We start from the raw sequence: 19880 nt of genomic DNA, 5'->3' as shown, positions 1-19880 counted from the left end.
TTAGGTTGTGGGCGAAGTAACGGGTCAAGGTTCAAGGGTCATCTGTTCTATTTTACAGCGTGTGGGATGCTTGGCCGCTTAGTCAGAGACCAAAACTGCTGTCAGAGCCTCCAGTGTTATCCAGGATCTCCATCTCAGCTCCCTCATGGTGGGCGGTATGACTAACAATGGCGACCAGAGACATTTGGCCGTAGTCCATTCTGAGCTCTTTATTCTGTTTCCGGCCTGTCATTTCTCAGTGTTTGTGTGTATTTCTTGAGTTAACCTTATTTTCTTTTGTAACTGTTAATGTAATGTGTGAACCTGTCTTCAATGCACCCATTAGTAGACAGGGTATTCTGAGAAAAGTAGAATGAGTCCATGAGACTGCAATTAGGTCTCTCTTGTCAGACACAAACCTGAAAATAAATAATCTATGGAGAACACTGGAGCTCTGACACGAGCGTCCATTATCATCCTTCCCTCCATCCTGGCAGAGGGATGTCATTGATCTTGTATTGACCTTCCCTGAAGCTCCAAATACTGGGGAACACACTGGCTTAGATGCTTGGGGTAGATAGTACGATTCACCAGCACAGTGGGTATAACCGTGTCGAGCCATCACAGAAGGAGCCCAGGTTGTAGTTTATGATCACCACCCCCTCCAGAACCAGAACGTCCTTGATTGGTGTCAGCTGTGTGTGAAGCTGAGCGGGGCTGAGGGCCCCTGAGCAGACAGGTCGACTCACTGCTGCAGGTGACAGGTGACAGCAGGACAATGGAGTCTGGAATGAGGAGGTGACAGGAGGCCCCGGGGAGGAGGCTGGCCGGGCGGGGACATCCAACACAGGAGCCCTGGTTTATAAGTGCCTGACTGGGAGATCTGCAGATGAAACGTCTGACTGGCTGGAGGCTCACCACACACCTCTCAAACCAAGGTATTTAGGTCGGCGGAGACTTCATCTCTCCAACTACACTTGTTGTTTGGTATGAGAAGGGAACTTTACTGCACAGCTTCATCACAAAACAGGATTTAAGGTGGTGAAGAAACCCACTTCAGAAACGAAAACGTTTGTCTCTCAAAACGAATTAGCGATTATCTTCTCCATCCATCCATCGGCTCCACGTTTCAGGGAGCACCATCTCTGACACCCTGTGTCTGTGGGCTGTTGTGTTGCAGGCACCAGGGGGGCTGAGAACCACCGCGTCGCTGCGTCTGCCAGGCTGGGCTCAGGCCGCGTTCGAGCCACGTTCGACCCCTGGTGTGTTGTGTCGGGCCGTCCAGGACACGAGGCATGTACGGGCTGCTGTGTGAGAGTCTGCACGACTTCATCAAGGAGTCGTACGGAGATGACGTGTGGAAGCTGGTCCGAGAGAGGGCCGACGTCCGCCTGCACTCCTTCGTCACCCACCAGGTACTGTGGCTCTGGTGCTGCCGGGTGCAGAGATAGGAGGAGGTGGGGTCAGGTACTGTGGCTCTGGTGCTGCCGGGTGCAGAGTTAGGAGGAGGTGGGGTCAGGTACTGTGGCTCTGGTGCTGCCGGGTGCAGAGTTAGGAGGAGGTGGGGTCAGGTACTGTGGCTCTGGTGCTGCAGGGTGCAGAGATAGGAGGAGGTGGGGTCAGGTACTGTGGCTCTGGTGCTGCCGGGTGCAGAGTTAGGAGGAGGTGGGGTCAGGTACTGTGGCTCTGGTGCTGCCGGGTGCAGAGTTAGGAGGAGGTGGGGTCAGGTACTGTGGCTCTGGTGCTGCCGGGTGCAGAGTTAGGAGGAGGTGGGGTCAGGTACTGTGGCTCTGGTGCTGCCGGGTGCAGAGTTAGGAGGAGGTGGGGTCAGGTACTGTGGCTCTGGTGCAAGTACAAGAATATCATTTGTTTGCTTACGTTTCTCTGTTGATGTCTTTGTGTGTGTGTGTGTGTGTGTTTGTGTGTGTGTCTTGATGTCTTTGTGTGTGTGTTCATGTGTGTTTATGTGTGTGTGTAGGTGTACAGTGAAAGTGTGATTCCCCGTATTGCCAAGGCAGCCAGCGGGGTGACAGGGACGCCCTACAACGAGCTGATGAACTCTTGGGGCGTCTACTTCCTGGGGTTCGTAGGGAAGTACGGCTACGACCGGATCCTCAAGGTACGCCCTATCAGAAGGTGCCGTCACTGGTCTGATGAACCAAGTGCAACTGGAAACCTCAGAACACACACAGCTGACAACACAACAGTAGTGGCAGTACTTTCATCATTTGTTGTTCAGATTTGTTGTTTCGTTGGAAGATACCTGGTGAGATTGAGCACGAGGTTTGGTGTTTGGCTTGTTCCCCGTGGTTCCAGGTTTTAGGTCGTCACGTGCGGGACTTTGTGAATGGCCTGGACAACCTGCACGAGTACCTTCGCTTCAGCTACCCCAAGGTCCAGCCACCAACCTTCTTCTGCCAAGAGGAGTCTGCTACCGGAGTCACCCTTCACTACAGGTCAGAGAGAGAGAGAGGAGGGGTGGGGGCATGAAGAGAGAGAAGTGGCAGGTACACCAGTGGATGAACATATTTGATGAGAAAGCGAGGGAGAGGGAGAGAGACATAGGAGGTATTAGAGACAGGAAGTGCGGCATTAGAGACAGGAAGTGCTCCCCTGTGTGTAGGGGGAGTCAGGTGGCTGAGCGGTTAGAGAATTGGGCTAGTAATCAGAAGGTCGCCGGTTCGATTCCCGGCTGTGCCTAATGACGTTGTGTCCTTGGGCAAGGCACTTCACCCTACTTGCCTCGGGGAGAATGTCCCTGTACTTACTGTAAGTCGCTCTGGATAAGAGCGTCTGCTAAATGACTAAATGTAAATGTGTAGGAGCAAGAGGAAGGGCTACCTGCATTACGCCATGGGGCAGCTTCGGCAGATGGGAAAGCAGTTCTACGACACGGACATCCATGTGGAGGTGCTGTCGGAGCAGCTGGTCGGAGACTACTCTCACGTCACTATGAGGTACCCATGGCAACCTGGGCCACCAGGTTCAACTGGCTGTCATGTTGTGTGATGCGGGTTGTGGAGTGGAACAAAGTGGAGTGACTGCAGGTCGATGAGCCTTATGGTGGGATTGTTAAGATCCTGATGTGTTTCCCTCTTCTGTGCAGGCTGAACTTTGACAACTCGGCCTATCGCTACATCATGAAGGAGGACGAGGAGGAGCAGGAGATTCTACCAATCACAAGCGACTTCTTCTTCGAAGTCTTCCCCTTCAACATTGTCTTCAGACAGGTGTGTGTCGCTCATCACCTCAGCTCCTTCAGCGTAGATGATCATGTGACGGCAGGTGTCGAGTCATGATTGGCTGCCAGCCTTTCTCCCAGTCACTGTGGTTCCCTCCCATGACAACCAGGACATGGTGGTCCATAACGTGGGTTCTGGCTTGGCCACTGTGTTCCCTGACCTGGATGGGAAGAAGATTAACGATGCCTTCCTGCTGGCGCGGCCTCTGGTGGAGTTCACCTGGAACAACGTGAGACCATCTGTCTGGAGGGGAGGAGAGGATGGATGGATAAATAGATGGATGCATGGCAAATGAATCTTTGACGGTTGGCTCTATGAATGAATGAACCTAAAGAATGATTCTGTGTTGTCCCAGATCATCTCCCATCCCAACAACCTGTTTGAGATCATGTCCAAGGAGCCTGTGAAGAGGGAGAGGAACCTCCACAACCGAGTCCAGAGTAAGAGAACCCTTATTATAGTCCGGAGTAGAGAACCCTTATCGGGGTCCAGAGTAAGGGTCTTCCGGATCAGAGGAAGGGGAAGGCCTAGCAACACGACGGTTGCTGAGGGTGACACTGCTCCTTGTTGTCTCAGATTCCGACTACGAGACCGCCAACCGCACAGCCGATGTGGATGTGGAGCTCATGGCCTTCCAGTCCATCATTGGAGACGACTACAAAGGTCATGACCCCTCAGAATCATCACACAAACACCCACACACACACACACACACACACAAACACACAAAGTGGTACTCAGACACGGTCCGTCTTCTGATTGGCAGATGGTAACAGTGCCAACGCCATGGAGAGCTGGGGAGACGGCAGTCGATGTCTGAAACTGAAGGGACAGATGAGATACATGCCTGAGTGGGAGTCCATCATCTTCCTGGGAACCCCTGTGTGAGGAACACACACACACACATACACACACATGACGGCATGGTGGGATTCATTTCTGCCTTATGTTTTACCAGAAACAATCTGATATGATCTGCTGTAATCCTGTGTGTGTGTGTGTGTGTGTGTGTGTGTGTGTGCGTGCGTGTGTGCAGCATGGAGAGTTTGAGTGCTATGTTTAAGACAGGCCTATACATCAACGACCTGAGCATGCATGACTCCAGCAGAGACCTGGTGCTGGCTGGAACACAACAGTCCGAGGAGCTGAAGAGAGCTCTCATACAGGTGCTCTGTGTGCGCCTGTGTGTATGTGTGTGTGTATGTGTGTGTATGTGTGTTTATGTGTGTGTGTGTGGGTGTGTGAGAGAGATAGAGTGTGTATGTGTGTGTGTGTGTGAGAGAGAGAGAGATAGAGTGTATGTGTGTACTCCTCCCCTGCGTTCTCAACCAGGAAGTCAAAATAACCACCTTACCACTCACCCCAGCTCTATGCCACCCCCTTGTGGCCGTGCAGGAGCAGAAGAAGTCCAGTAAGCTGGAGGAGAGCATGAAGATGCTGGACTACGAGATGAAGAAGACCGACGACCTTCTCTACAGGATGATCCCCAAACCCGTAGCCAAGAGACTGAGGAAGGGAGAGCCTGCTGTCAACACCTGTGAGGTGAGGAGGACCCTGGGCGTATGTGTGTGTTCATAGTTGTGTATTAGAATGTGCAGCAGTCTAGTGCAGATCAGTCTGCCTTGACGTCTGATGTTCTTCTCTGATTCTGTCCCCCCCCCCCCAGGTGTTTCCAGATGTCACCATCTTATTCAGTGATGTCGTTGGCTTCACTCGTATCTGCAGCCACATCACCCCCATGCAGGTGGTGTCCATGCTCAACACCATGTACACACTCTTCGACACGCTCAGCGAAAAGCACAGAGTCTTCAAGGTGGGTGTCCGTGTGTGTGTGATTTTGTGGGTGTGAGTATTTGTGTGCCCTTGCGTGTGTTAGACCCAAGCATGTGGGTGTGAGCAGAGCCTGTTTGACCCCACTCCCTCACCACCCTCACACCCCCCCCCCCCCTCCTCACCACCCAGGTGGAGACGATTGGTGATGCCTACATGGTGGTAGCTGGCGCTCCAGAGAAGACAAAATACCACGCCCACAACATCTGTGACATGGCCCTGGACATGGTCCGCTCCATAGACCACCTCAAAGACCCTTCCAACGGCAACAACATACAGATACGCGTGGGTGAGTGTGTGCGTCTGAGTCAGTGTGTGTGTGTGTGAGTGTGTGTGTGTGATCTATTGACCCGAGGCTGTGTTTCAGGGATCCACTCTGGAATGGTGGTGGCCGGCGTCGTCGGGCACAAGATGCCACGCTACGGTCTCCATGGCGACACGGTCCACACGGCTTCCGCCATGGAGAGCAACGGCAAGGTAGACATCCGAATAGATTCAATTGATCGATGAGAAAAAGCATAAAGGTAGAAGGCAGCAAGTTAAACAGAAAACACAGAAAGACCCAAACTGAGAGAGCTGTGACCTTCTCGTGACCTCTACAGGAAATGCACATCCAGCTGAGCAGTGCGACCTATGAGCACCTGAAGGGAAGTCACTTCATCTTCGAGAGGCGGGGCACCATCACCATTAAGGTCAGGGGGCCCAGCTGTTGCTCTGGCAACTGTGCCATCCTTGTGTCCATGACGACCGCAAATGTAAACATGAAATATCGGTAGAGGTCACTCGTAAGACAGGACAATCTGGGGAGCAGCTCTGTAACAGAATTGCAAATGCAAATGTGTGTAGCTGTCCAAACAAATACCTCTACCACTGACAGACACATATCTCTAAACGTCGCCACACAAGTACATATACCATTTACAGATACATAGATATTAACTTCTCCACACAAATATATATTTCACTCACAGATACATATGTATACGTCCCACCATCCAAGCCTTCAGCTATACCAGCAAAACATTGTTATGGTGTGAACAGTGTTGTTGTTTACTGACTGCAAAGGAAGACTGTGAACAACACTGTTGTTCTGAATGCTACTAACGTTAAGCATGCCTCTCTGCACATCCTCACTGCAGGGAATTCAATGTGTGTATGTGTGCATGTAGGTGTTCATGTGAATGTGTGGGTAGGTGTGCGTGTGGAATCTCACTTAGAAGTTGAAATGTCCATCTAATCCCCAGGGGAATGTGGAGATTGAGACGTACTGGCTGAAGGGGAAGAGGGACAAGGATGGGAATGCTCAGGCTGCCTGCCCCCAGTTTGAGACCCAGACCATCAGCAAGGCCACCATCTCAGCCCCGGACACGGCAGGAGAACAGGAGGGACTTGTGAGGCTGCCCTGCATGCTGACAGCATGCAGTACACTGTACACACACTGCACACTGACAGTATGCAGTACACTGTACACACACTGCATGCTGTCAGTATACAGTACACTGTACACACACTGAACGCTGTCAGTATACAGTACACTGTATACACACTGCATGCTGAGAGTATACAGTACACTGTACACACACTGCATGCTGTCAGTATACAGTACACTGTACAAGAATACTGCATATTGAGTAAATACACTGTATACCGACGGCTAAGATGGATGAACCCCTCCTCTCCTCTGGTGAAGGTGTTTCCTCTGGTTGCACTGAAAGACGAGAACGACGTCAAGTCCCTCCAGGCTCACCGGATGAAGATGGAGGTCTCTGGCCATTCCCTGGAGGACTCCCTGGACGAGGAGCAGGTGGAGAACCTGCCAGGCAGCAAGGTAGACTGGGGTTAAGGTTCAGCAAGACAACTGGAATAGGGCGTTTCCTTCCTAATAGTTGTTGGGAACAGGTGGAATGGGAGTCTGGATGGAACAACGATGTCCTATATATACATTTAGTCATTTAGCAGACGCTCTTATCCAGAGCGACATACAGTAAGTACAGGGACATTCCCCCGAAGGAAGTAGGGTGAAGTGCCTTGCCCAAGGACACAACGTCATAGCCTGGCGGGGAATCGAACCGGCAACCTTCTGATTACTAGCCCGATTCCCTAACCGCTCAGCCACCTGACTCCCTGCATATATCTTCACACTATCTCTCCTGTCCGTCTTTCCCTCTCCCCCACCTGTTTCTCTCCCCCTTTCTCACCCTCCCCCCCCCTCTCTCCCTCCTCCAGTCTCACTATAAAAGTACCCTCCAGGACAATGGCCTCCAAGACCCTCACATTGACCTGGAGTCTCCGGAGTTCGACGTGAGAGATTCCATCATGGCGTCCCCTGACGGCTCCTGCGACTCGCACAGCTCGGAGAAGAGCACCATGTGTTCCGTGTCATGAGGAGTAGATCCATACGCCCATATCCAACACATAGACTGTTATCTGAGCCCCACCGATGATGATCATGATTATTATTACTACGTTGTCTGTAATGCTAAGATAAGGATGACGTTCATCACTGTATTGTCTATAATGCTAAGCTAAGGATACTGATTGTTATCACTGCTTTGTCTATAATGCTTAAGCTCATGATGATTATATTGTTTTAAAGTTGTCTACAATTGTCTGGAATGCTATGATAATGATAAGAATTTTACTATAGTGGTTGAACTATTGAGTTTGTTGTATGTATATAGATTCTCTCTTCACATCTCTGGCCTGGAATGTGATGCACTTTTATGCCTCTTTCTGAGATGGAGTTCACATTTGATCTTAGTCAATTTAGTAGTGAATCACAGAAGTGCTGCTGTTTCTGACCTCCTATCCTGGCACAATCCCCTTCCACAGCCTCCTCCCAGCCTTTCCCCTCCCCTAACCTCCCCCCTAGCCTCCCCCAGCCTCTCCCCTCCCATATCTTCCTCCCAGCCTCCCCTATCCCAGCTTCCGACCAGCATACTTTCTCCTTAGGCTCCCCCCTCTTCCCTGCCTCCTCCCAGTCTCCCCTCTCCTCCCAGCCTCCCCTCTCCTCCCAGCCTCCCCTCTCCTCCCAGCCTCCCCTCTCCTCTCAGCCTCCCCTCTCCTCCCAGCCTCCCCTCTCCTCCCAGCCTCCCCTCTCCTCTCAGCCTCCCCTCTCCTCCCAGTCTCCCCTCTCCTCCCAGCCTCCCCTCTCCTCCCAGCCTCCCCTCTCCTCACAGCCTCCCCTCTCCTCTCAGCCTCCCCTCTCCTCCCAGTCTCCCCTCTCCTCCCAGCCTCCCCTCTCCTCCCAGCCTCTCCTCCCAGCCTCCCCTCTCCTCCCAGCCTCTCCTCCCAGCCTCCCCTCTCCTCCCAGCCTCCCATCTCCTCCCAGCCTCCCCTCTCCTCCCAGCCTCTCCTCTCCTCCCAGCCTCTCCTCCCAGCCTCCCCTCTCCTCCCAGCCTCTCCTCTCCTCCCAGCCTCTCCTCCCAGCCTCCCCTCTCCTCCCAGCCTCCCCCAGCCAACTGAGCATCAACCTTGGAATAAACTGAGCTGACACACGTTCCTTCATGGTCTTGTTCTTCTTGTTAGCATGAAAGCGTGACCATTCATGCATAAATGCTAATGGAATTGCATGCCAGTGCAGGCACAAACACACACACATGATGAGCCCAAAAACAAACAAGTCAAATCAGATGTGTTCAATATGTGTTTAATGTGTAAATGCTGTGTGTTTTAATATGCAGCTAACAGAACACGTTTACATAAGAGGCCTAAGCAACCACAGACAGCCGAGTGTGTGTCAACAATACATAATTTAAGTTTCCTCTAAAAATGTCCTTTTATCATTCTTGTAACAGTAACAACAACCCTACAATCTCAAACAAACTCACCCTACAAACTCACTCAAAATATGTGCTGAAAAAGGGACTTTTCACACAGATGTCCCAGAACACAGTCATGTTTTGGGTGGCGTAGTCATGGTAACCCAAACAAAACTCAGAGAGCTCTGAGGCGACATCACAGACGCGACCTCGGCGAGCGTGTGCACGCGACACGGCTCCGCCTCCCGCGTCAGACGGCGTTGGCCACCGATTGTCCCTCTGAGGAACTGCACCCATAGGTGGCGTCCTCGCGGTCGAGGCTGCCGCGGCGGGCGGAGCCCGGGTCCTTGGAGGAAGGTTCCAGACTGCAGCGGAAGCAGAACGCGTAGAAGAAGGCGACCAGCAGCAGGAAGCACACCACGCAGAAGATGATGACGATGACGATGGTGTGCACCTGCAGGTGTTCCGTCTCCCAGGGGACGAGGGTGGGGGCGGGGCTGGAGGGCGGGGTCAGGGTGAGGTTGGAGATCAGCCTGAGGTCAGAGGTCATGGAGGTGGAACCCGGGAGGGGGGTGGGGGTGGGGAGGAGGACGTGGGTCATGGCGGGGGGTCGTACCGTGTTCCGGAACCCAGCGGAAAGAAGGGCTGCAATACGGACAGGTAGAAACATGGAGAGAGATTTCGACAAACAAGATTATTGTCAAGTTTTGTTGTTGAGGTTCCACAGAAAGCAATAGACAAAGAGACAGATTAATTCAGCAATACCGATCCACACATGAACGCTAACTAAACTCCAGTTACCCATTCATAACCTGCCCATCATAAAACACAAGGCAGTAGAGATTGGGATTGAAAGAAACCTACTTTACACAAACATTCATTAAGCAGACTCACCCACCTCTCAGCTGTGCAACTCAACTTTCACTAATGAAGAAAAGATTAATCAAAGGCACCCAATGTCACTGTGTGTTCTTACTCCTAGTTGTCCTCTGTGTTCTCAGACAGGCGCAGTTCCCTCTACTCTGGCAGGTTATGAAGCAGCACGAAGGAAGGGAAAAGAAAAAGAAGATGAGGTTTGGAGAGAAGGAGGGACAGAGGGACAGAGGGACGGAGGGAGGGAGGGAGGTAAATCAAAGAGGCGAAGGAAGAGCCTCTGTCTACCAGTGGATTGTTCCCATGACAACCCTGTCTGGGGGGGGTAGCCAGCACGTGTGTGACATCATCACCAGGTCATCAAAACAGGAGAGAAAAACACGAGGCTGTATTTCATGATTGTTAGCTTTTATTGATCATCTTTAAGAAGGTTATCTTGATTGGTAATCTTTACCAATTAAATCCAATCATTGTCAGGAGAGAGAGCTAGAGGGGGAGCTACCTACCTAGTACACAGGGATCACTGGGACTGTGTACAAAGGAGAGTTCAGAATACAAATGACACTACTGCCATCTGCTGGCAAACTACTGTTTAATACCTCATGACCTCATAGAGACCAATTATGACTTCATGCAGAGATAACTCATAATCAGTTCAGCAACCAACTCAATAGAGTTGCTATGGAAATCCCTACAGGTGTTCTGACAATTTATAAATTCTTCTTGCCATTGTAACTCTGAATGAGCAGCCCTGTCGAATACCAGGATCAGTTTTGTAGATCTACCGTGCCAACACAACCATCCTTCAGTTCACAAAGGTGTTGACAGTGGCTGTTGGTGGTGGAGCTTGGAGAGTTCTAATCCCAGCCTGACAGTTCCAGCTGACCTGACCATCTGGATCAGAGCTGAGGAGGACAAGATGGGAGACTGGAGGGACTACATCGCCGTCATCTTGACGGACAATCGCGTGGAGGACGTTGCCATTGTGGGCCTCCACGACAACCGGGCGGTGTGGGCCTCCAAGCCTGGGGGTTTCCTGGCGGCCATCTGCCCAGAGGAGGTGGAGATGGTGGTGGGGAGGGACAGAGGGAGCATCCTGCTGACAGGGGTGACGGTGGGGGGGCGCAGGGTTGCAGTGATCAGAGATCACATGACAGGCCCAGAGGAGGAGCTCAGATTCATGGACCTCAGAACCAAAGGCAGCGAGGGATTGGCCCTCGCGGTTGTCCAGACGACCAAGGCGTTGGTGTTTGTGCTGGGCAAGCGAGGGGTGCATGCTGGGACTGTCAACAAGAAGGGGTGGGACATCGCCACATATCTTCGAAGGAAGGGGGTTTGAAACATTGTCTCACAATAAACACTCAGATAGGCAACAATACCTTGGTGTGTGTGTGTGTTTGGGGGGAGGGGGCCGGTGGTGTAAAATCAAACTGACACCGAAGCAGATGTGACTAAATGCTTTTAATGTCAAAAAACTGAAACACACCAAACATTTGAACAGTCATCCTTCAACACGTTAACATACATCCTTCACGCACTGTTTAGGCTGGTAAACAGGACAGACTGGGGCAGCTTATATGATGAAGCGACACCATGACTCACTGCTCTAATCACAAGGGACTCCAAATATAGGGCAGACACATGAAGAACATACTAGTCAATTGATCAAAGCAAATTAATTCTAAGTCATCTAGAGAGGATTTCATTTGATAATATTCAGACATGATATATATATGTATATATAAAAAAAAATGGTTATTCAGATTAGGGTCTGATTTTCCTCTGTCGTCGGTGCAGCGTTTCATGGTGTGAGGGTTGACTCCAGCTACTGAGAATGTTCTCCGAGTCCCTCACACACTCTCTCACACACACAAGCACACCTACACTCTTTCTCACACACAACTACACACACTCTCACACAGACACACACACACAGACACTGCAGTAATAAAACATGACCCGACAGTGTAAAAATAAAGGTGTCTTTGTCTATCTCCCAGCAGAGGAGGGTGTGGAGGTCTGGTCACTCACTTCTTCTTATTTACAATGTTGTTGCAGATCCAGTTCATGCCATCCTGTGGATACACAGACTGGTCAGTAAGGAAGATCCAACAGGCGAGACCTGCCCCTGGTGATCCAGGATGTAATCTGTACTGGTCTAGACCTGACTGTACTAGTCTATAGACCTGACTGTGCTGGACTAAACTCTACTGTGGGGCTAAGGTATGTGAGCTGTACTGGGCTAGACCTGACAGCAGTGTTGTACTGGTGGGTCTAACACGTGTTTGTCTCCTGACCTGGACGCCCTCCCCGGAGACTGCGGAGCAGGCCTGGATCTGCCACTGCCGATCCCGGTAGGTGTGCAGGTTGAGCCCCTCAGCAATCTCACTAGCTGGGGAGGCGGTGGCCAGATCCTGCTTGTTGGCAAAGATCAGAACTGGAACTCCCTTCAGGTTCTCCTCCTCAATCAGATCTGACAGCTCCTACACACATACACAACACACACACACAAACACAGACAATGCATGCAGACAAGCAGACAGGCACCACCAAGGTAGAGCGCAGTCAGTTTGGATGGTCAAGCCATCAGCAATACTGATGCAGCTGAGATCGTGTCCATATCCTCACCAATCCCGTCTCCTCAAACCTCTTCTTATCAGCGCTGTCTATGACGTAGATCTGGAAGAACACAAACACACGGCTGGTAAACATCTACATCATCCCCAAGCAACCAGGTCCCTAACCTACCAGCAGAGTGGTGGATACTAAGATGGCTGACTTCCGATTGGGTCTACACTATATCTTACCAGTAGGTCTGTGTTGTCCAGGTATTTCTTCCAGAAGGGTCTGATTTTCCTCTGACCTCCAATATCCCACACGTTCAACTTCATACCATTGGATGCCACACTCTTAATGTTGAAGCCCTTCGGACACAAACACACACACAGACTAAATATATATACACACACATATATGCAGTAAATGTGCACACACACACACAGATAAGAAGTTTCTCTCTATGAGCTCCAGGCGACACACTACCTCTCCCTGACACTAGAGGGGGATGTTAGCTCAGGTGAATGAGATCAGTGCTGTGCTGTCCTGACTACAGAGAGAGTCAGAGTCAGAGAGAGAGAGAGAGAGAGAGAGAGAGAGAGAGAGAGAGAGAGAGAGAGAGAGAGAGAGAGAGAGAGAGAGGTTCAACAGGTTGCGTCTCACCTGGGTGGGTGTGATGGTGTTGACGTCCTCTGATGCCAGGCTCTTCAGCAGGGTGGTCTTGCCAGCGTTGTCCAGCCCCAGCAGTACTATCCTCAGTTCCTGCTCTGTGGTGCCCTTAAGCTTCTGGATCACTGAGAGCAAGCCCTGCAACACAGCATGGCCATCACACTGTGAACAAGCCCTGCAACACAGCATGGCCATCACACTGTGAACAAGCTCTGCAACACAGCATGGCCATCACACTGTGAACAAGCTCTGCAACACAGCATGGCCATCACACTGTGAACAAGCCCTTTAACACAGCATGGCCATCACACTGTGAACAAGCCCTTTAACACAGCATGGCCATCACACTGTGAACAAGCCCTTTAACACAGCATGGCCATCACACTGTGAACAAGCCCTTTAACACAGCATGGCCATCACACTGTGAACAAGCCCTCATCCCATACACATTCAGGACAAGCATGATCACATACACATTCAGGACAAGCATGATCACATACACATTCAGGACAAGCATGATCACATACACATTCAGGATAAGCATGGTCCTCACACACTCAGGGAAAGCATAGTCTCACTCTCACACACACTCACACACATCATGACATGTTTGGTTGTAACACACTAGCTCTGGACAAGTGTGGTCACACACACACTCGGGACAGACATGGTCCTCATAGGAACACCAGTCATGCACAACTCAGTTCTCTACAATGTCTGTTTAGCTTTAGACCTGCTCTCTGTTAACAACAATTACAGACCAAAAGCATTTGTCATAAATGAACAGCTTTGATATCTATGAATACTAACTTTTCGTAATATTGTTGTCAACCCTCCCCTCCCAATCCTAACGTCATATCCCTAGCCTGACCCCTTCAAACCCTCACCCTCCCAAACCTCCTCACCCTCACCCCCTCCCAACCCTCCTCACCCTCACCCCCTCCCAACCTTCACCCCCCTCCCAACCTTCACCCCCTCCTAACCCTCCTATCTCTATCTACCTCTCATCTTGCTCAAAATCTTCATTAGCACACATTTCTTCATCATCTTGACAGCATAATTAGCTAATTTTCCAGGAGTGTGAACATTTTGCCATGAACAACATCCAATAGGCAGATGCTAAAATCCACAAGAGTAGTCATTTTATTTACAGATACTTGTGCTGTTCTGGTAGATATAACCAGTCAATAATTTGATAGGAATTGGATGGACACCTTTAGAAGCAGACTCTAACTTAAACACATGCCTACTGCCATGCCAGTGTAGTAATTGTATATCATATAACACTGAGTAAGAACCTACTTAATGACAAGGCGTAGGCACGCACTGGAACGAAAACCCCAGATTCCTCCTGTGTCACAGCCCAGAATGGGGAAATGGTCTGCTTACCACATAATTTGCATTGTCAGAGGAAGTAGGAAGTAAATATTCATATATTATATATGATCATATATTCATATATATAACAGGCATTTTTTTTCCAAAACACAGAATGACAGCCTCCTCTTTATTCCAGGAACATCCTAACCTGATGATAAACTAAAGTGGCATGTGCAGTAAACTACTGAACTGTACTGTATGTTCTAGTCCACAGACCACAGACGTTCAGTTTCAGCTGGGAAGGGTTTCCTCCGTAACCCTAACCCTTGATGAACGCACCTGCTGAGGAATGAGGCCACAATGGCTTTCAAAAGTTGACAGCAAGCAGACTCTCTCTATTGTGTCTCCACTTCTTCTCTCTCTCTCTCTCTCTCTCTCTCTCTCTCTCTCTCTCTCTCTCTCTCTTTCTCCCTCTCCTTCTCCTTCTCCTTCTCCCTCTCTCCCTCCCTCCCTCCCTCCCTCGCTCTCTCTCTCTCTCTCTCTCTCTCTCTCTCTCTCTCTCTCTCTCTCTCTGTCTCTCTCTCTCTCTCCTTCTCCCTCTCTCTCTCTCTCTCTCTCTCTCTCTCTCTCTCTCTCTCTCTCTCTCTCTCTCTCTCTCTCTCTCTCTCTCTCTCCTTCTCTCTCTCTCTCTCTCTCTCTCTCTCCTTCTCCCTCTCTCTCTCTCCTTCTCCCTCTCTCTCTCTCTCTCTCTCTCTCTCTCTCTCTCCCTCTCTCTCTCTCTCTCTCTCTCTCTCCACCCACCTCTCTACTCTCCGCCTCTGTCTGTAAGACTTAAGCTGTCGCTGCATTTAGAAAAGCACTAGGGTTTATTTTGGCCTCATTCATGTAATGTCTTACTAATTAATGTGATTAGTCAAATGGCGGTTGGAGCAGACAACCACGTTACCAACAAAGACCCTCCCCCCCCTCCACACACAAACATCCAAAAAGCATAAACCAATCAATATTAACACTATAGGAGCTCCATTGACCGGACATAAAGGAAGCAGCTTTATCTAGGCTTCAATTGTCAGCAGTTAGATTCAGATGGAGGTCTGTCATTTCCACAAGAGAGTCCTGACTCCATGTGGATGAATCAGAGAAAATTGAGCTTTTCAGTAACTGAACGGCCCGAGCAGAACAGCACGACCCTCTCCCAGACAGACCACCTACCTTCTGAGCTTCTCCCATGGCTGTGTGTGTCGTGTGGCGATGCTTAAGGCTGCAGCTACATTCTCTGGTAAACCCAGCCGGTACACTGACAGTCCAGGCCACCTGTACGTCAGGACAGACACCTGACGCCTTCTGCTGCTCCTCTTCCTCCCAGTACAAATCCCCCGGGGAGTGTTGGTATGTGTCGCTGTCCGAATGTTGTCTCCCTAGCTTTGATTTCTCTGTTCACCGTTGTGGGGTTAGGGAGGAGCAGGGGGAGAGGGGGAGAGGGGGATGGGACTCGGATTAGGTGTCCAGAATTAGCCCTAGTCTTCCATCCACGGCCACTCCTTCCCCCTCTCCCTTCCTCCCTCCCAGCCACCCTCTCAGCCCCCCTCCCAACACTGAGTTGGAGCTTTACCTGGATTATCCCTCAGCCACCTGCTACGGAGGACACTGAAGAAACATCCATTACTCTACACACAATCCCAAATGTGTGAATGTGTTTATGTCAGGGTGGTTAGAGTTATCATATCTGTCAGGAGGGTTTGTTATGTTATTGGCATTCAGTGTGTCTCTTTTAAGTAGACTAATTTGTGTGGATTAAACAAATATCCAGGTCCATTTCATTTCTACCCTATGGGAGTGGCTAATCTGGTTGTTAAAAGCCTGTTGCCAGGTTACACAAGAGAATCCTGGATTGGAAACAATATTGTATATCACACTCAAGCTGCCAGGAGAGATGACCATGACACAAAAACATACATTCACACGCAGACACATACACACTACCACGTATATGCATGCACACAATCACCCCAAGTATCACATGCACACTGTTAGTAAACATGCACACACAGACAGACAAACACAAGTACATAGTTGAATATTACTGTTTATTTCTGGAAAGCGAAACCAGGTATAGAAGAAATAGAAAACCCAGCCATCTTGGTCTTAGGCTTAAAGGCACAGTGAGTTAGAAGCTTTAAACAGAGGTGTTTACTTAAGTGACTAAATATCTTTTATATTAGCTATGGGTCTTTAGGAGCACAGCTAACTATTAAGCTAGTCGTCATCAAAGAGTGTCTATAAGATAGGTACTACATAACAGCTAACTTTGTTACCAAGGGGTGTGTAGTATCTCTTTAGCTAGGTGTCTATAGCTTGTTCGTTAATGATTTTTAGTAGCTAGTTATGGGATCTGTTGCAGCTCGTTAGCTAGGGTCTAGATGCCTCTGTTAAATTGCTGATTTCTCATCTCCATCCTCGCCTTCCTCTTAACTGCAAAGGAAAAAAATGAAAAGGGTTAATGGGAGATTGAAATATGTTGAGCAGTGACTGTTCTCAATTTGAACAGTTTTCTATTTGCAGTTTTAAATCAGTTAACAAATGATCATGAGGGTGAATTTACATTTAGTCATTTAGCAGACGCTCTTATCCAGAGCGACTTACAGTAAGTACAGGGACATTCCCCCGAGGCAAGTAGGGTGAAGTGCCTTGCCCAAGGACACAACGTCATTTGGCACGGCCGAGAATCGAACCAGCGACGTTCTGATTACTAGCCCAATTCTCTAACCGCTCAGCCACCTGACTCCCTAACGGTTTACGAATTAAAACTCAAAAGACAATGAGAATGTATCTCTTACCATTTTCCCTCTTGAGGAAGAACTTCATGCTCACTCCTACAGCCAGAATAAACACCACAGCCAGCACAGCACACAACACCAATATCACCATACTGTTGTCTAGGGGACGGGAGAGGTGTTAATTCAAATAGCAGGTCTTGACCATTTACTGTACAGTCATGGGTTTTGGCAATGACAAATGTTGTGTTTTGCAAAGTTTGCTGGTTCAGTATTTGAGGAAAATGTTTTCACATGTTTCTATAGAATACTGGAATATAATAAGGCACATTTCATATATATTTTTTGCTTTTTTGGGGGCAAAAAAATTCAATAAATGCAAATAGTCCCCTCTTTTACAGCAGCCAATCTGCTCTTAACATCCAATCAGAATGATAGAGTGATTTCACCTGTCTAGAACTAGTTCACACTTTCCCCTGTGATGATGATATGACTTACTGAAATTATGTTAGCAGTCATTTTATGCCAAGGCCCAGCAAGCTTTTCAAACACAACATGTATGTCGCTCCCAAATACTTTTGGCCACGGCTGAACAGTGTCATCATCTGTAGGCAGAAGCTTTGGGTTGCAACCAGAAGTTCTCACTACCTTTTACCACAACCGTTTTTGTCATGGATGTATGTGTTCCACAACATCTGCTGATGACAGAGCAGGAGTAGTTTCTGGTAAGTGGTGCCAGCAGACGTTTCAGGGTCAAGGTGTTATTGGATTGGTCTGTCATTGTTATGTTGTTCTCCCGCCACTCATATTCCAGGCCAGTCAGGGGCAAGTTGTGTTCGCATTCCATCGTGATGTCGTCACCCTCCGTCACATCAAAACTGGGACTGGTGAGATTTACTTCTCCTATTTAAGGAGGGAGCAGGGAGGGGGGAGCAGGGGGGGAGCAGAGTGGGGGAGCAGGGAGGGGGTGGGGAGGAGGTCAGGCAGTTTTAAACACTTCTTGTCAAATATGTGAAATATGACAACTTGTCTAAACCAAGCTATTGGCTTAAGGACCTGTCTGTTGGATCTTGGGGACTAACCTTGGGGACAGGAAGTGTTGCAGCCTAAACAGAGACAGACATCGGGGGTAAGAATGAATACAACAAATAGAGGAGTGATGTGTTGGTCTGGAAGGCTAGACCCCTGACTCACATGCTGATGCGGAGGATGAACAGATGGTGTTAGCGCTGACGTGCCACAGAGGTGTAAGATCTGGGGAGGGAGGGGGAGGAGAGAGAGAGAGGTGTATATGGAGGGGAAAAAAGACAGAAATCGAGGGGGAAAAGTGAGGCCCACAGAGTAAGATGGAGATAAAGACACGCGGAGTGATTTGTAATAGCTACGTGCCTGACATCCCCCCTCACCCCCTACATTGGAAAACAGGCATATTTAGAGAGTTGAATGGTGTGTCAGTAAGGGAGACCTACTAAGCAGCAGTGGACCCAGGCATGAGCACAGCATCACGACTCTCAGGATGACAGGAACCATCTTCTGGACACAAGCATCCATTCTCTACACATGTTTAACATCCTCCATTGTGATGATGTGACACAAATACACATTTTCTCACTCAAGATACACCACACTCATGTTTTTCTCTCAGAACATCCAAAGAAATTACGTTAAGGCTTTGTAGAGAACAATCTCGATGGTTTTTAACAGCTCTACTTTAGTTTTTATCGTATAATACATGACAGTTCAGGTTTTACCTTCCAGGCTAGGTCGCCGTGCTCCTCTCTCATGGACCAATGGACGTCTCTGAACTACAGACTCATCTTTGTCCCGAAAGCTGATTGAAACCATGATATCCACGCAAATACCTCACAACAACCACACAAACAATTTCATACACACACACACACACACACACACACACACATGCGCATCCAGCAACTGCACTGTTGACGTAAATGTACCTGTTATCGGAGGCATTTGCCTGAGTAATAGGTCCCATGCAAAATGAGTGACTGTGAGATCGAGGACTTTCTATGACATTCTCTATCAAGTTCATAAGTTCTTAAGATGTATGGAATTATAGGGCAAGTTGAGTAAATGCATCACAAAACAACAAAACTTTATTATTATTATATTACTGGTTTTTGAACGTTAAACAATGACCTTAGACACGGCCCTCACACATTCACTGCTGCCTCGCCAGTTGTAAATGATACTGTCATCTGTTTACCCAGTAACACTGCAGTCAAAGGCTAACACACTGACCAGTTACAGAGTATATTGCTGGATATCTTTAGCCTACACAACATTGGTCTGACTCACTAATTAGACCTGGATCAACTTGTGGTCCGCTTATGGCCACTAGAGCATGCTATAGATCAGACAAAAACATGTAAAACGTGTTTTTCTCTCGGTGACTGCACTTGATTCGGAGGGTGAAGGTACATTAACCCAGTAAAAAAGTATCCACGCCGCAGTTAAGATGTAAACAAACTAACCACAGTTCTGAGGTTTTCTAGATTCGCGTATTACCTTCAGCACGACAAAAGCTTGGAGAAAATGTCAACGAACGTTTAAATCTTTATGTAGCCTAAATCTACTTTTTTTAAATTCGTATTTATTTTGTAATGTAAATCAACTATTGTCCGACTAATACTGTCATGAGGACCTCATCATGTAAACCAATTCCCTTACTGTCCTATACAAAAGTAACATTAACTCCATCCTTACACCAAGAAGGGGGGGACCACACCTGTCCACGAGCTGAATCAAAACACACCTGTTCCCGATCAAGAGCCACAGGTGTGACTCGTTTGAGCTCGCACCATATCCCCTGAAAACTTACAACTGCCGCCAAAAACATTCAAACATATACACGT

General features: G+C 49.0%; 4 protein-coding genes across 5 annotated transcripts; 2 read left to right on the top strand and 2 right to left on the bottom strand.

Moving 5' to 3' along the window:
* The first annotated feature begins 1274 nt into the window (after window positions 1–1274).
* Window positions 1275–7436, top strand: LOC136954469 (soluble guanylate cyclase 88E-like). The gene is made up of 18 exons (XM_067248101.1): window positions 1275–1394; window positions 1958–2098; window positions 2296–2435; window positions 2802–2936; window positions 3086–3209; window positions 3331–3450; window positions 3577–3661; window positions 3798–3884; window positions 3988–4105; window positions 4258–4387; window positions 4617–4763; window positions 4888–5034; window positions 5184–5340; window positions 5419–5528; window positions 5654–5743; window positions 6296–6442; window positions 6742–6879; window positions 7278–7436. Exons 1-18 carry the CDS (start codon window positions 1275–1277, stop codon window positions 7434–7436), a joined length of 2295 nt encoding a protein of 764 aa, XP_067104202.1.
* A 3168-nt stretch (window positions 7437–10604) lies between these two features.
* On the top strand, window positions 10605–11024 carry LOC136954467 (profilin-3-like). Its single transcript, XM_067248100.1, has one exon. The coding sequence runs from the start codon at window positions 10605–10607 to the stop codon at window positions 11022–11024; it is 420 nt and encodes a 139-aa protein (XP_067104201.1).
* A 688-nt stretch (window positions 11025–11712) lies between these two features.
* On the bottom strand, window positions 11713–15460 carry LOC136954370 (ADP-ribosylation factor-like protein 3). The gene is made up of 6 exons (XM_067247988.1): window positions 15443–15460; window positions 12905–13048; window positions 12493–12609; window positions 12314–12364; window positions 11983–12168; window positions 11713–11760 (listed from the first exon to the last, which is right to left on the bottom strand). The coding sequence occupies exons 1-6, from the start codon at window positions 15458–15460 to the stop codon at window positions 11713–11715; spliced, it is 564 nt and encodes a 187-aa protein (XP_067104089.1).
* Window positions 15461–16304: 844 nt separating this feature from the next.
* Window positions 16305–18799, bottom strand: LOC136954552 (uncharacterized). 2 transcript variants are annotated; one of them, XM_067248179.1, is made up of 7 exons: window positions 18756–18799; window positions 18474–18558; window positions 18199–18258; window positions 18087–18110; window positions 17653–17907; window positions 17068–17166; window positions 16305–16702 (listed from the first exon to the last, which is right to left on the bottom strand). In XM_067248179.1, the coding sequence occupies exons 1-7, from the start codon at window positions 18786–18788 to the stop codon at window positions 16647–16649; spliced, it is 612 nt and encodes a 203-aa protein (XP_067104280.1). In that variant the 5' UTR covers window positions 18789–18799; the 3' UTR covers window positions 16305–16646. The 2 variants fall into 2 exon arrangements, with proteins under 2 accessions (XP_067104280.1, XP_067104281.1); XM_067248180.1 differs by having other exon boundaries at window positions 18474–18576; window positions 18756–18798.
* Window positions 18800–19880: the final 1081 nt, after the last annotated feature.

The sequence above is a fragment of the Osmerus mordax genome, chromosome 12, assembly GCF_038355195.1.
Source record: "Osmerus mordax isolate fOsmMor3 chromosome 12, fOsmMor3.pri, whole genome shotgun sequence".
In the NCBI taxonomy this organism is placed as follows: Eukaryota; Metazoa; Chordata; class Actinopteri; order Osmeriformes; family Osmeridae; genus Osmerus; species Osmerus mordax.
This window is presented reverse-complemented; position numbering and strand designations above follow the sequence as displayed.